This window comes from Toxotes jaculatrix, chromosome 22, assembly GCF_017976425.1.
Source record: "Toxotes jaculatrix isolate fToxJac2 chromosome 22, fToxJac2.pri, whole genome shotgun sequence".
NCBI classification, from domain to species: Eukaryota; Metazoa; Chordata; class Actinopteri; family Toxotidae; genus Toxotes; species Toxotes jaculatrix.
Window position 1 is genome coordinate 1,349,946 of NC_054415.1, and position 14,608 is coordinate 1,364,553.

At 46.4% G+C, this 14,608-nt stretch overlaps 1 protein-coding gene across 1 annotated transcript in view; it reads left to right on the plus strand.

Moving 5' to 3' along the window:
* The first annotated feature begins 2,891 nt into the window (after nt 1–2,891).
* The window catches only part of LOC121176308 (thyrotropin-releasing hormone-degrading ectoenzyme-like), a 94,216-nt gene continuing 82,499 nt past the window's right edge, over nt 2,892–14,608 (plus strand). Inside the window, exons 1-2 of the mRNA XM_041030357.1 lie at nt 2,892–3,392; nt 7,218–7,462. Coding sequence (XP_040886291.1) covers nt 2,898–3,392; nt 7,218–7,462 — 740 coding nt within the window. The 5' untranslated portion in view covers nt 2,892–2,897. The remainder of the gene's footprint in view (nt 3,393–7,217; nt 7,463–14,608) is intronic.

Sequence of the window (14,608 nt, forward strand, 5' to 3'; positions counted from 1 at the left end):
TGTGTGTGTGTGTGTGAGTGAGATAAAGACTGACTTGTCTTTCATTTAATTTTCTTGTGTTTAGTTTGAATATATCCCACAGAGACGGTAGAATAGATGTGAATAGAGTTTGGTGGGTGTAGCTTTCATCCAGCGGGCGAGTCTCTCTCTCTCTCTCTCTCTCTCTCTCTCTCTCTCTCTCTCTCTCTCTCTCTCTCTCTCTGTCAGCGCGTGCCTCTCGGTCAGAGCAGCAGCAGCTCGTGCTCAAACACAAACGCACACCGCGAGCGCGGACTAACTGCTGAACGGGCTGCACGAGACTCTTCCTCACCACCGACACCCCACCGTCACCACCATCCTCCTCCTCCTCCCCCCCGGTGGATGGAGGGACGCTAATGGGAGAGCTTCATCATCATCTTCATCACCGGGCATCACCGTCATCATCCCCACCACCGCCATCCTCATCATCAGAGGAGCAGCAGCTCTCCGTGGGCTAAAAAAGTTAAGGAGGATCCGGTTAATAAAGGAGCACCGGAGGGGCTCGTGCCCGGCGTTAACCCGGGATAATCCGCCTGACACGGTTCATTTCTACTTTTGGACTCCATGGAAACGGATCCGATGGTTTTGGAGGGATTTACTGTGTATTTAACGGATCACTGACGGCGCTTTCAAGGATCGGTTTCCAAACAGTCCCCGGTCCTCGGTCCCCAACTGAAACTGGTCTCCGGTGTGTTTTAACGAGTCTCCGACGTGTTTTAACGGATTCCCGGTGTGCAGATCGTTCACTCTGAATCGGAACTGATCTCCGACGTTTTGAAATGATCCCCAGATGTTTGTTGTCACGGATTCCCGGCGGTTAAACGGATCAGGAACGGGTTTCTGATGTTTCGCAGCCGCCTGGTTTCCATCGCGGATTTCTGTGTGTTTGAACTCACATCTGAGCTGTTTCACGGATTTCTGGCGACAGTGTAACGGATCCCCGGACGGTCCCGGGCGGACCCGTCGGTTTGCTGACAGACGGTAACCTCAGCCCCCTCTCCCGGTACTGAAGAAGAAGAGGAAACGCAGGTATAAAGCAGGTGCGAACCGCAGAGTTTACAGAGGAAAGGAGCCGCTCTCCTCCCGACCCAAGAAAGTGTCGTTAATAACGGATCTCCACCGGGGAGGCTCCCCTGAACCCCAGGGACCGACCGCCGTCAGGAACGGGCCCGGGGCTCACCGACTCCCAACGGGGGCGAGAGAAGAGAAGTTACCGGAGGAGTTAATCTGGATCTTTAGCGGCTAAATTAGACACTCTCACGGACCGTTAATGATCGGATAACCCTCATCATTAATACCAGACTAATCTCGTTAAGGGAACGGATTGATCGGTGGGATTTTAACGGATAAAACCCGCCTCTGTGTCCCGGTTTCTGCTCGGTTCTCCGTCCGTCTGAAACAAAACATTCCCGGGTATCAGTCATTTAAAATCCATTTTCATCCATCAGCCTCCTGAGCAGCAGCGTTTAGACCCCGATATTCACCGGAGTGAATTATCTCCTCCACGGTGAAATAAACCCACATGCTGACCGTAAATTATCCCTTTAACCCCCCGACAGAGACGCAGGGAGGGAGACGTGGACAGACACCGCACTGAGAGTTATTACCCTTATTAAACAGCTTTTTGGTGACATGTCCACTGAGAGTAAAATCTGATTCTAACGTGAAATCTGTCCCTGCTCTTTTCAGCAGGTTTAAACTCTTCACCTGGTTTTAGTGTAAAGAGAAAAAAAAATTTAATTTAACCAGAAAGTCGAACACATAATCACATTCTCACAGGGAGCAGAGGAAAGTTCTTTATTATTAAAAACGTCTTTGTTTTAGCAAAAATATGAGCAACTGAGGCAATTAAAAATCAGACAACCCAAACATTATCACAACCCAAACCACGTGACAGAAACCTGTGTGAAGATGTGCTGACCTGGTTTAATGAGTAGTCCCGAGTCTGGAGCTGCCTCCAACTCTGAGATGTAATCAGAATCTTCTCAGTGACTCACAGAGCATCCGTGGCTCCGAACGCTGACCTTAATGTTCTGTGAGGTGTTTTCATTTCCTGCTGTATCATAATAATAATCCCATAATAGTCCGATTGGGGTTTATTTATGCTTTACTGCAGGAAGCTGTGGAAGAGCTTTTAACTCAGAAGAAATTAACTTTATAACTACCCGGGGACACAAACCTGCCACTTCCAGTCCCCTGTGTTCGTTTAAGCTTTAGTTTAAGGTCCCTGACTTTGATGCATGTGGATCAGCTGATCGTTTCTGAAGCTCAAAATGAGGATTTCCAGTTTCCCAAACTGGTTTTAATGTCTGTGAGGAAGCCCAGCTAAGCACTGACTCCAGCTTCTGTGTTGGTTTAGAGTTCAGCTCACCCAGCTGATTTCCTGTGAAAGTCTATGGATGGTACGCTCACTGTATAGCCACATCCTCAACAGCATACCTCCTCCTCCTCCTCCTCAGCCTCCTCTACACTTGAAATCAAGCCATGCTGCATTGATTTTTTTTTTTTTTTTTTTCTCCTCGCCACAAAACCAAAACGCACACGGCCATCTCATCCTTTCTGGTTTGTCAGTTTTGTTGCCTGAAATGTTAGACGTGCCATGGTGTTGATTTTCCACCTCGAGTCAGAGCTGAAGGACGTTCATAACAGTCCAGCAGCTGTGGGGTCAGAGTTCAGCTTTTCAGACATATAACGGCTGGAGTTTCAGCACCTCACACTGAGAACTGGGAACATCTCAAACAAACCTTTTTAAAGAAGTCGTGTGTGAACGAGCTGGATCAGAACTGGGTGTAAATTAATGTATTTTTTCAATCAGAATCGATTTCTGACTTTGAACCCTGAGGACATTTCTTTGTTGTTAAAGTGACACTTTCACCTAAATGGGACTAAACGACAGCAGCCCGGGCGCCATGCGAAATGGCCGCGGCCTCTCGGACCAGTGGGCTGAGTCTGTGGTGGTCCGGCCTCGAACCACCGAGCGCCACATCACGGTGCACAAACGGCTGGTGCTGGGCTTCGCCCTGTCCATCCTCACACTCATCATCGTCACAGCGGTGGCCGTGGTGCTCAGCGTTCGTTTTGAAGACTGTGGCGGACAAGACCGTGACGGAGCGACAGGGGAGTCTGGCTCCCGGGGTTCCGGAGGGTCAGCGAAGCTGAACGGGAGCAGAGGGGAGAGGACAGGGGAGAGGGGGGACGAGGAGGCGGTCCAACCGTGGAGAAACTCACGGCTGCCGGGCTCCGTGAGACCACGGCACTACGACCTGAGGCTCGCCGTCTACATGGACAACTTCACCTTCTCCGGAGAGGTCAGCATTGAGCTGGAGTGCATCAACGCCACCCGATTCATCGTGCTGCACACTGACCGCCTTGAGGTACGGTGGCCTGTATGAGAAATCTGTGTCAGAAATCTGGTTAACTTGAATTCTCTGTAAGAACAGATGTACTGTGATATCTGTGACACACCAGTGTGGACAAACATCTGCTTGCCGACAGAAGATGGAAGATTTGCAGATGTATCGTAAACTCCTTCATGATCTGTGCAGTGACATTATGTCTGAAGGCACAGGAAAAAGATGTTCACCTTATTTTGTAGGTACAGTGTTGGTGTTGTAGGTGTAGTCGTCTGTCCCCGCCCCCTGCCCTCTGTCATCCAATCAGCAGCAGGCACAGGTACATCACTGCCTGTGGATGTGTACATTTTGACACCGCTGATAACTTTTCCGGATGATTCTTTCCAAACAAGCCTCCTGGTTTGAGGTCTGCTCTCTGAGTTGGAAAACAACCCGCTCTCTAACAAAGAATGTTTATTTCCAGATTTGGCCTCAGAGATTTCCTTAACGAGGCTAATTAACAGTCAAAGTTGCTGTTTCAGCCCAATTTCCGAGACGAGCGCATGGTGAGAGAAAGCCTCAGAGAAACGCCTGAGCAACGTGATTTTTCAGGCCGGTCATCTCGGCTAATGTGAGACAGGGATGAATCTGTCTAATCTGGGCAGAGGCCAATTAAAAACCCTGCAGCCCCTCCTGTGTTTGTGTGTGAGCACAGTGTGAATGAAGAGGTGTTGTTGGGGCAGTGGGCAGGTCTCCTCACAGTTAATGCGTCATGAAAAGAAAAATTGTCCGGATGTGAAAAGGCCAAAAAAAAAAGGGCGTAAACATAGGAGGAAGAAACACAAAATAAATTCAGCATTCGACAAAATGCAAAGTTCAAAAGTGCTGAAAGCATCATCATGGTGGTTTTTTTCCTGAACCCACAGCAGTTCCTGCTGATACATCCAAAACCTACAGTCAGTTCAGACTGATTTTCTTCAGCCGTGGCAAAGACTGGTCTCAGTTCAGCTCAGTGAACGTGAGGCTCAACCGACCAGAGACATCTGATAAAAACAACGTTAATAAAGTTGTTTTCTTCCGTTCTGACGTTTGACAGTGATCAGTTCAGCTGAGAAATCAAATCAACAAACAACACAATTAAAATGCATTTTGGTTGAGCGGAGCATTTGAAGGCATCACGCAGTGTGGCGCCGCGTTCGCTGACTCACCAGAAAACCGTGAAAAACATCCTTTTAATCCCCAGCGTTTCCTCTCTGTGTCAGCAGGCTCTCTGTTCGTATCGATCAGTTCATTCATCAACGAACAAACGCACACTCCCCCAAACAGATACAGACACACACACACACACACACTCACACTCACACTCAGTGTTTGATTGGCTGAGATTTGCTGATCTGTGACAACTCAGAGACCCTAAAGGTTCCTAACCGTTCCCACTGCTGCCGGATGCTTTCCCATCATGCACTGCTGTTCTTCAGTCCCGTCATCGTTTATGTTTCTCCTTCACGTAAATCCCATGGTTTCAGTTCTTCCAGTTCACAGGCAGCTGCTGCAGATTTCTTTTATTGTTTCATAGTGTTGTAACTCACCAGATTTCTGGTGAACAACTGGGCAAGAATGGGGCGTGGGGGCAGGGGGTGGGGGCAGTTATGTTTACAGACCAGAAACTGGTGCAGAAAAATAAATGTGTGTGTCTTTGTGAAACAGATGACGTTCGAAGCTCGGTGGTGTGTGTGCGGCCCTGACTGTTTACTGGACGGTAATTGAATTTAAGCAGCTGGATTTGTGCCCTCGTCTCCTGCCTGACAGCTGACTGCAAAGCTTGTTTGATGAAGCCGTTCAGTGGAAGCAGGGTTATATCAAACTGAATGATGTGATATGATAGCTTCCTCTGTTTTTCACTCCCTGGATTTCTCCACTCCCTCAGAAGTCAGCACGGTTTGCAAATGGTCAGCGAAAAAAAAAAAATAGTACGTCAAAAATCAAAGTTGAACTCTCCACTCGGCTGTGCTCTGCCTGAAGAAGAGCGCCGACCTGACTGAACAGATCCTGGTCCAAACCTTTGGTGGTTTAAACGCTGGTTGAGCTGAGGCCAGAGATGCTGCTGGTGCACAAACAAACTGAAAACCTGTTGAACTTCCTTGGCATTCATCACATTCCTCAGTCCAAGAACTGCCTGGCTTTTTTGCATCATCTCACACTGGAAGCGTTTTAACAGGAACCACTGCAGAATTTTTTGACGTTAGTTTTCATCCGTGCCCCCGTGGTCCACCCACACAGGTGTTTTCTCTTATTTCACCTGATTAGACCTCTTCCCAGAGCTGCGTGGGCGTGTGCAGACCGAGCTTGACTGACATCTCCCTCACTTTCTGTTCGCCCCGTTGCACCTGTTAGAGGGAGACCACTTTTACCTCGATAATTTTCTTCAGTGCAGTGAGTTTAGTGACATTTCATTTAATTACCAGCAAATACCCACCCATCGTGAAGCCGAGCTCAGGTCTAATGAGGAGGATTAGACCTGAGGATAAGTGAAAACACCTGTGAGGCTTTGTGCTGCTTTTAATGGATGAAGCACTCGTCTTCATTCATTCCTGACTGAACTGGCTGTCCCTGTTGTTTCGCCGTCACGTGGCCGACTAACAGTCGGAGTTCTGCTGACTTTTCTCTCGTTCTGTCTTGAAACTGTCAGAAATGCTTTTTCGAGCTACCTGCATCCTCACACATATCACATGTGGTCCCTGTCACGTCACCATGGTGACAGGGTCCAGCATTCCGAACAACAGCTGGCAGTGGATCAGGTGTTGCTTAGCAACGGCTTTCATCCCACAAACTGTGAAGCTGAGACAAAGTGAAACAGCTGCAGATCTGTCAGAGTAGCGTCGGGTTTGTCATGTGACTTCGCTGATTCTCCTGAACAGCAGAGGGCGCTGCTCACGGTGGAACTCACAGTCAGCAGCTGATGTTGTGTTCAGCCTTCTACCCTCTGCCCCTGCTGAGACCCCGAGTGCAATGTTTTGATTGGCGCTGCAGGATCAATAAAACTCTGTATTTCCTTAAATAAAAACTGGGAGTCGGGTCTCCAGTAATGGCTGTGGGCGTGGCTGATAGACTAATACAGGCTGGGGAACATGTGCTCGCCAGTTAAACATAATGTGTGGCTTTATTTGAATTTTGAAGTCAGCAATATAATGGTGTTATTTTCAACACTTTGTTTACAGACAGACAGTTTGTGGTGTTTGATTCGCTTGTTCTGATCCGCTCCGCTCTGTCGTCCTTTAATCCCGCCCGGCTGTTGTTGCATATGGTGTGCCTGCAAATGTTTCACAATAAAAGCCCCGTGAAGACATTAAGGATTTTATCTGCTGAAATGTTTTAGGGCTTTTACTTCGAAGCAGCTGCAGGTAGTGTTGAGTTTGTGTGAACAGTTTAAGGCGGTAACGTTAACACGGCAAATGGGAGCGAATCACAGTGAGTGACATTTTACATGGAAACTATTTTTATGTGAATAGAGAAAATATAGAGAAGCGATATTTGGCAGCAAAGCTTCAGCCGTTGCTCCCCTGGGGAACACAAACTCTGCTCAGCACAGACCGGGGCGGGACAACGATCGATTAACCCCTAACCCTGTGCAGTTAAGTGTGTGTTGGGCATGTTGCAGAGTTCGCAGCACACAGTGAAGCAGCTCTCGGGCCTGAGTGTTCTCATGCATCTTATTAAAAGTTTTTTACGTCCAGTCTCGGTCTTAAAGTTTCAAATCCAACTTTGTTTCGTCTTCCTCTGGTGTGTTAGTTGATTATTCAGTTATTTGATTTGGATGTTTGATTATCAGTCACTCCACGGTCTAAGTCCCCCTCTTCCTACCTCCAGGTGGACAAGGTGTCCGTTACAGCGGAGGGTGGTCCTGGCGGTCGTCCTGCCAACCGTCCCGGGGGCGGAGCCATGCGTGTCCACCGCCACTTCCCCTTCCCGGCCAATCAGATGTACGTGGTGGTTCTGCACCGTGAGCTGAAGCCAATGAGACTTTACCGGCTGAACGTGAGCTTTGACGCCGCCATCGAGGACGAGCTGCTGGGCTTCTTCAGAAGCTCATACACCCTGCAGAGAGAGAGACGGTACATACACACTGAAACACACACACACACTGGAACACACACACACTGGAACACACACACGGTGGAACACACTCGTTTTTTCTGCAGCAGCAGGTGGTTCAACTAGAAAAGGTCAGAGCTTCACATCTACGACACTGATTAACTCACACACACCGCTCAATATGTGTGTGTGTGTGTGTTCCACATCTCAAACCACACACACACACTACTCACTCCCTCTTTATGAATTTCCCATAAGCCTCCGCTGCAGAATTGTTTCCACATCAGATTTCTTCCCCACGGTGCTGATGGGAAACAGACTGTGTGCTGATACATTTATTATTTCATGCATGAGTCTGTGTGTGTGGCCTCCATCTGTGTGTGTGCGTGTGTGTGTGTCTCAGTGTCTTTTCCACTAATTTCAGAAACACAAAGTCATAGTTAATTATTAAAATCCAGGGAGGCTCACTTGTGATTGGACAGAGGAGTGCGACCATATAAAAACTCTTTAAATACACAGTTGTATTATACATAATATTCCTGTGGCTGCTTCACAATAAAAGCCATGCCATGTTTTCACTGGTTGAATCCTTTTATGTGAAGCAGCAGTAGTGTGAAATGTTGAGTTAGCATCAACAACAACTTTTATAAAAATTTGTTTGATTCTAATGATGTTACATTAGTTTAAAGACGTTCTCACAGTTCTGTTGGTCCGGGCGCTCACGTGGTTCTGCTCAGCAGAGAAAACCCTCGTCTGCACTGATGTCATTAAACTGTAGAGGTCAGAGGGCGACGCTGCTGACGGATCGATGAGCAGGACGGGACACTGGCTGCTGTTTGTACAGTTCAGACTGTCAGCTGCTCACACAGGAGGCAGACATCATGACCCGTAACAGCAGAATACAGCAGAACGTTTACTAACTATATCATAATATATCCTATGAGATGGAATTAAAACATGATCCTGAGCTCCGCTGAGTTTCACTTTCAGAACCAGGAAATTCAAATTTGTGTAGATTTCTTGTGAAAATGAAAGTTTGGAAACATTATTCACGTCCTCGTGTGTGTTATTGTATTAAAACAACATTTTTGTGCGAAAGCTTGAAAAGGATTAGGCCACGATCTGCTGGTAAACACTGTGATTATTTCCACCCTGTGACTCTCGCTGTAAAGCTGTCGGACCTCCAAGACAACTGCATGTAATCTGTTAAACCAGGCTGAAAGTATATGATGCATAAAGGGAGACAATAATAGCTGCAGTGTTTCCTGTACTAATATTAACGTGACTTTTTTGCATCGCTGATTTTGCCACTGATTCTCAAAGAAATGATCATTTTGTTTGTAAAATGTTCCAGATGTTGTTTAAATCACCTGTTTAACAAAAACTTGTTCAGAAAGCTGAAGAAAAAGTGTTTTTCTGTCTCAACACTTGAAACACATGTTGAGCTGAAATTGGCCGTCAGTGGTCCCATGTTCAGCGGTGGCTGCTTGTCGGATCAATACTGGATCAATACAACAGCTGATGAACCAGCAGAGCTCGATGATACAATACAACAACCTGTTTGTTAGACCGAAGCTCCAGCTGACAGGAACCCGGTTACTGTCCACTTTGTGCTGATTTCGATCTCGTTAAAGAGGAATCCAGATTTATCCGTGAGGCAGAAGGATGACACCGTCGGTGTTAACTGGGTTTTTGCATGTGAGCATGTGCGCTGCGAAGGATTGGACGGGGACGTTGTTTCTGTGAGAGCGGCGAGCTGTGGTGAAATGATTAGAATTAACTGCTGGAATAAATAAACATGAATCCGCCTGCGTCCTCAGCTGAATAGTAGATTATTTGTAAAATTCAGACACAGAGCAAAAATAAAAAAATGTGTATATGACTAACACCCTTTAAAGGTGCCAGTCTGGCTTCATAAATATGTTAATCTGATGACGAACCAGCAAAGCAAAAAGACACATAGTGAAACGCAGCTGATTATTACAAAAAAAAAAATTAAAGCTTCCCAGTGTCAGATTCACACAGCGTTGGTGTTTAGAGACTACTGTCCAAGACACACACTGCTGAGGTGTGTGTGTGTCTGTGTGTGTCTGTGTACACAGCTCACTGTTAGCTTAAGGATTGGCTTGATGCAGCGGTGCGGCTAACGCTAACACACAAATACACACACACACAGTCTACTGTGAGATTTGCTTAATATCCAGAGTTATTATAAACCCCAGGCTGAGCTTAAATGCTTAAATGCTGGGAGGGGGAGAATTAATTAGTACTCACACACACACACACACACACACACACACACACACACACACACACACACAGAGTATCACTGTTTAAGCTTATTATTGATCTCTGTGCAAATGATGGGTTTATTGTTGACATTGCTGTTGTCTCCCATTAAAACCAGTTTCGTTCCAGTCTCAGCAGCCGCGTCTGCACAGACTCCACTGACCTACTCACATGACACATGACACATGACATCACGACAGGATAAAAACTGACACATCAATACTCAGCTAATGTAAAGGGAACTGGACCAGGCGGGTAGAGTCGCAGCCATCAGAGGATTTTTTCCTCACACTCTGAAGTTCCTGTCTGTTCACTGAGGTTTGGTTCCTCACTGACATCATTACAACGTAGAAACTCACAACATGGAGGCTTGAAAACAACTAAATGTCCTGGATTCTGATGAAGTTCAGTCTGTTGTTCACGAGGCTAAGTGCTCACAGGTCGAGGGGATTTAGTTGCTGCTGCACCGGCTTCTAACGGGCCCCAGCATAATCTGAATGCACTGGTTGCCAGTCAGCGAGAAAATGACTTAATGACTGTAGACAGTGAACGAGCACGAAAACTGGCAAAGAGGCAGGAGCACGTTTGACAGTTCTGCAGCACAGACTTTATTCCATAAGCTGACGTTTTGGCACAAGCGTGTCCTCTGCAGAGCTGAAAGACGAAAAGACATCACAGAGTATGTAAAGATTTCACTTTTACAATCAGTAAAACCTCAGATAATTCGATATGCACTGTGTAGCAGCACAGCTTCATCCTTCAGCTGTCCATATATGATCAACAGTGTAACGTGGGGAAGATCACTGACCTCGAAGGTTCTCACTGGACTCAACCCACGAGTCTGTGTCTCCTGATTCACAGATTTCTTTTTAAAAAAATCCCAGAAAACCCAAAAACCGCTTCAGATTCTGTGAGGAACGTTTTCATTAGACCGGAGCTGTTTTTGCAGAGCTGCCTTTTCTTAACGAGGAGAGGAATCAGAGTTAACGAGGGGTAGTAAGAGATGTAACGAGGCAGCGTTTGATTAGGAACAGAGATGCTGGAGCGTTAACGAGAGAGACAGATGGTTAACGAAGGCTAGGTGAGCATCAGCATTTTAATGGAAGGTAGAAAGAAGCTGATTGGTCACAGATCTACCTGATCTGTCCTTCATCTGTCATCTTCCTCCTCTTCATCACCAGCTTCTCTCTCTCTCTCTCTCTCTCTCTCTCTCTCTCTCTCTCTCTCTCTCTCTGAGTAATCTGGTGTTGAGATGTTTCAGATCAATACTGCGCTCACCCACTCTGCAGCGTGTCAGAGGGTAACCTATCCAACATGGCAGTCAGAGCTGAAGCGACTTAATAAATTCATTCGTTCTCTGAGCCTTTAACACACACACACACACTCTGAGGGACTCCAGTAACATGTTACTCTGCCATCAGCTTTAAGTTCACACACTGCACAACTTAGGCTGATGAAAGCTGAGTCTGACAGTGTAGAGCTGAGTCTGACGAGCTGAGGGTGAGGACGCCTCCTGAGGTCCTCTGTGGCTTCGTACCAGGGGCCGTTCAGTTCAGTTTCCTGGATCTTTCGGTGTTTGTTTTGTTTTGTGTTGGTGCCTCCGGTATTTAAACTGTGAGTGGTTTCCATGGTAACGCTGAACTTCTCACTAACGTCGTTTAGACCCCACAAAATGTCCCAATGGACCATCTGTGGGTCGTGGGCCACACTTTGACAACCTAGCCCAGAGGACAGGAAGCCTCCTTATCATCCCTCTCTCTCCTTATCTCCTCACAACCTCACCTCCTTATCTCCTCTTATCTTCTTCCTTCTCCTCTCCCTCCTCTTATTTCCTACATCCTTGCCTCCTCTGTCCTTGTTCCCTTAGAAAGTAGTATTGAAATCTGATCCCCCACCCCCTCCCCCCACCCGCCCCCCCTGTGTCCTCCATCAGTCGCATATGTTATACTGAACATGATGAATCAGCCTCTTCACCAGCTTCCTGTGTAAGACTATAGCTGCAGCAGCTCACACACACACACACAGACACACACACTCACCCACACACACACACACACACACACACACCATGCTGGACACACTGATCTCTTTAAGCAATGTCTCAAATTGCAATTCCCCACTTTCACATTGAAACGACTGCAATATGTGTGAGTGTGTGTGTGTGTATGAGGCAGATATAGAAATTGAACACACTTCTAATACATATGCACTCACACACACGCACACACACACACACACACACTCACACACACACATGCACAGAAAAGCACCTGACTCAACAGTTTCCCCTTCAGTCACATCTCTGAATCTGAATGAGGTGTGTGTTTCTCTCTCTCTCTCTCTCTCTCTCTCTCTCTCTCTCTCTCTCTCTCTCTCTCTCTCTCTCACACTATCTGTGTGTGTGTGTGTGTGTGTCTCTGGTGTGTCACTCACATGCCTGTATTCTTCTTCTGTGGTGTCTCCAGACCAGATAATGGCAAACATTACAGCAGGAAATGATGTCATTTCCATTTGTCCTCCAGTGTTTAGGAGACAAAGCAAAGTGTTGTATGCATTCATGCATGAGTGTGTGTGTGAGTGTGTGTTTACGTGTTTATATGTCTGTATGTGTGTGTGGTTACATGCTTGTGTGTCCGTGTGTGTTTGTGTACATGTTGTGTTTGTACGGGGCAACGCTGCTGGCTTGGTTGTCAATCAGGATTACTGTGACAACACGCGTTACCTTGGCAGCAGCGACTGTTGACGACCTGCATTGTGTGTGTGTGTGTGTTTGTGTGTATGTGTGTGTTAATATTGGGGTTTCATTGAGCTTTTATGAAGGTGTGTGTGTGTGTGTGTGTGTGTGTGTGTGTGTGTGTGTGTGTGTGTGTGTGTGTGTGTGTTACAGACTCATCCTCCTCTCCAATAGATTCTCTCTTTATCTCGTCCCTCTCAGGCTTTCTCCATTATTCTCTCTCTCTCTGTCTATGTCTGCCTCGTTCGCCCTCTGCTTATTATCCACGTTACTCCCTCCCTCCTTCCCTCCCTTCCTCCATTCTTCACCTCCTCCCTCCTCTCCTTCCTCCTCCCTCCATCATCCTCTCTCCACACCTGGTTTTTCACTCTTTTCTTCTTCTCACTGCCTCTGTTATCCACCTCTCCATCCTCCCACAGCTCCTCTTTCCTCCTCCTCCTTTCCTTCCCTCTCTCTCATCCTCTTGTATCTCCACTCCTCTTTCTTCCCTCCTTTCTCTTTCTTCTCTTTCCCTTCTCTATCCTCTCCTCTCTCATCCACCTCCTTGTTCCTTCTCTTTTTTGGAGGCCTCTGAGATTTTTCTCCTTTTACTGTTGCTCCTTTAGCCTCATCCTCATTTTCTCCTCCTCTCCTCTTTCTCCTTGTCTCATCCTTCTTTTCCATTTCTTCTTGTCCTCTTCCTCTTACTCCACCTGTACTTCCCCCATCCTCTCCTCTCCCCCTCCTCCCTCTCTTTCATCCCTCTCTCCACAGACAGCAGCAGTAAAATGTATGAGTGTGATAACAAAGTTTCCTGAGGGATTATTTCCTGGAGTTTAAACTTGTCCCAGTGTCTGTCAGGTGACTGACAGACGAACGTAACAAAGCTGTGATATGAAAACATTTAACTCCACTTTAAGAAATCAGGAGGAAACAGAAAGTTTCCTCATGTTTATTGTGGATTATCTTGCAGAAGTACTAACATCTGCGGTAAAAACTTCTGCCGGCAGACAGCCGTCCTGTCGGCTCCGACTTCAGAGGATTATCCTTTAACCCCCTGAACTTTGATTCCACCTTAAATTTCTCCTTTGATAGGTTTGGAAGGTTCAAAGACTAAAACAAAATCCAGCTTTAGGCGGCGTCAGCGTGATCAGCTGATAACTGGTGTAAACAAAGCGAAGTTGCTGTGCAGTCGTAGCGTAGCTGAACAAAAGAAGTAATTCCAAAGTGAAAAAAATAAGAAAACTAAAGGGTGGAAAAATAAGAAAATAAGCAGGATCAGTATGAGAAATACTGTCACGGACCTGCAGGGAAGGAGGGGTTAAAGAAAGAATAAAGAAACAAGGAGGAGGAAGACAGGATGGTAGGTAAGAGAAAGTGTAGAATAAGATAAAAGGAAAAAGAACAGGAGAAACAAAACTGGGAAGAAGAGTAGGATGAGAGGATTTGTGGAAAAGGACCCTGCCTCCACCTAATTAGACCGAGAAGACTTGGGACACGGCTGAGTCTTGGTTTCTTGGACCTGAGTGGACCCATGAGGACGTCCAATTCACTGTGAAACCATAACTTTTAGAAGAGGCAAAAGCACAATCTTCTTCTTACAAATGAAAAGAGGATTCATAAGCAGTAAAACTGAAGCACACTGGCTCAGCTCACTGCACTCTGGGGGGGTTTGTTGCTGCAGCCTCACTCGGTGCGATTTGACCAGATATTTATGAAGACTATACCACAAACAAAGTTCTCTAGATTTTTAAAATTAGGCATTTTGTGACTGAGGATCTATATTACCCACCTCTAACAGAAATGTAGTAGTTAATGTAATGCTGTATTTTTTATTATTTTCTTTTCTTTTTTGGCAGTGGAGTGGATGAACTCTCTTTGTCCTGTGGCAGCTGTGATTACATTTTTTGTAGTGCTGTCCAAACACGTACTTACCCTCTAAAGTTGACTCTTGACTCAAATCACCCCACATCGAATCAAAAGCTTTGTGTACAGTTAAATATCACGTAGTGAAGGTTAACTGGTGTCACTGCATTTTATAGAAAAAAGAACAAAACACATATTTAGCTCTGTGCTGGATGAAAGACGTGACCTGAGTCGTGTCCAGATGGTTCTTTGTAGACATTTGACACCGTAAACTGGCCTCTGCATCGATTTCCCATGT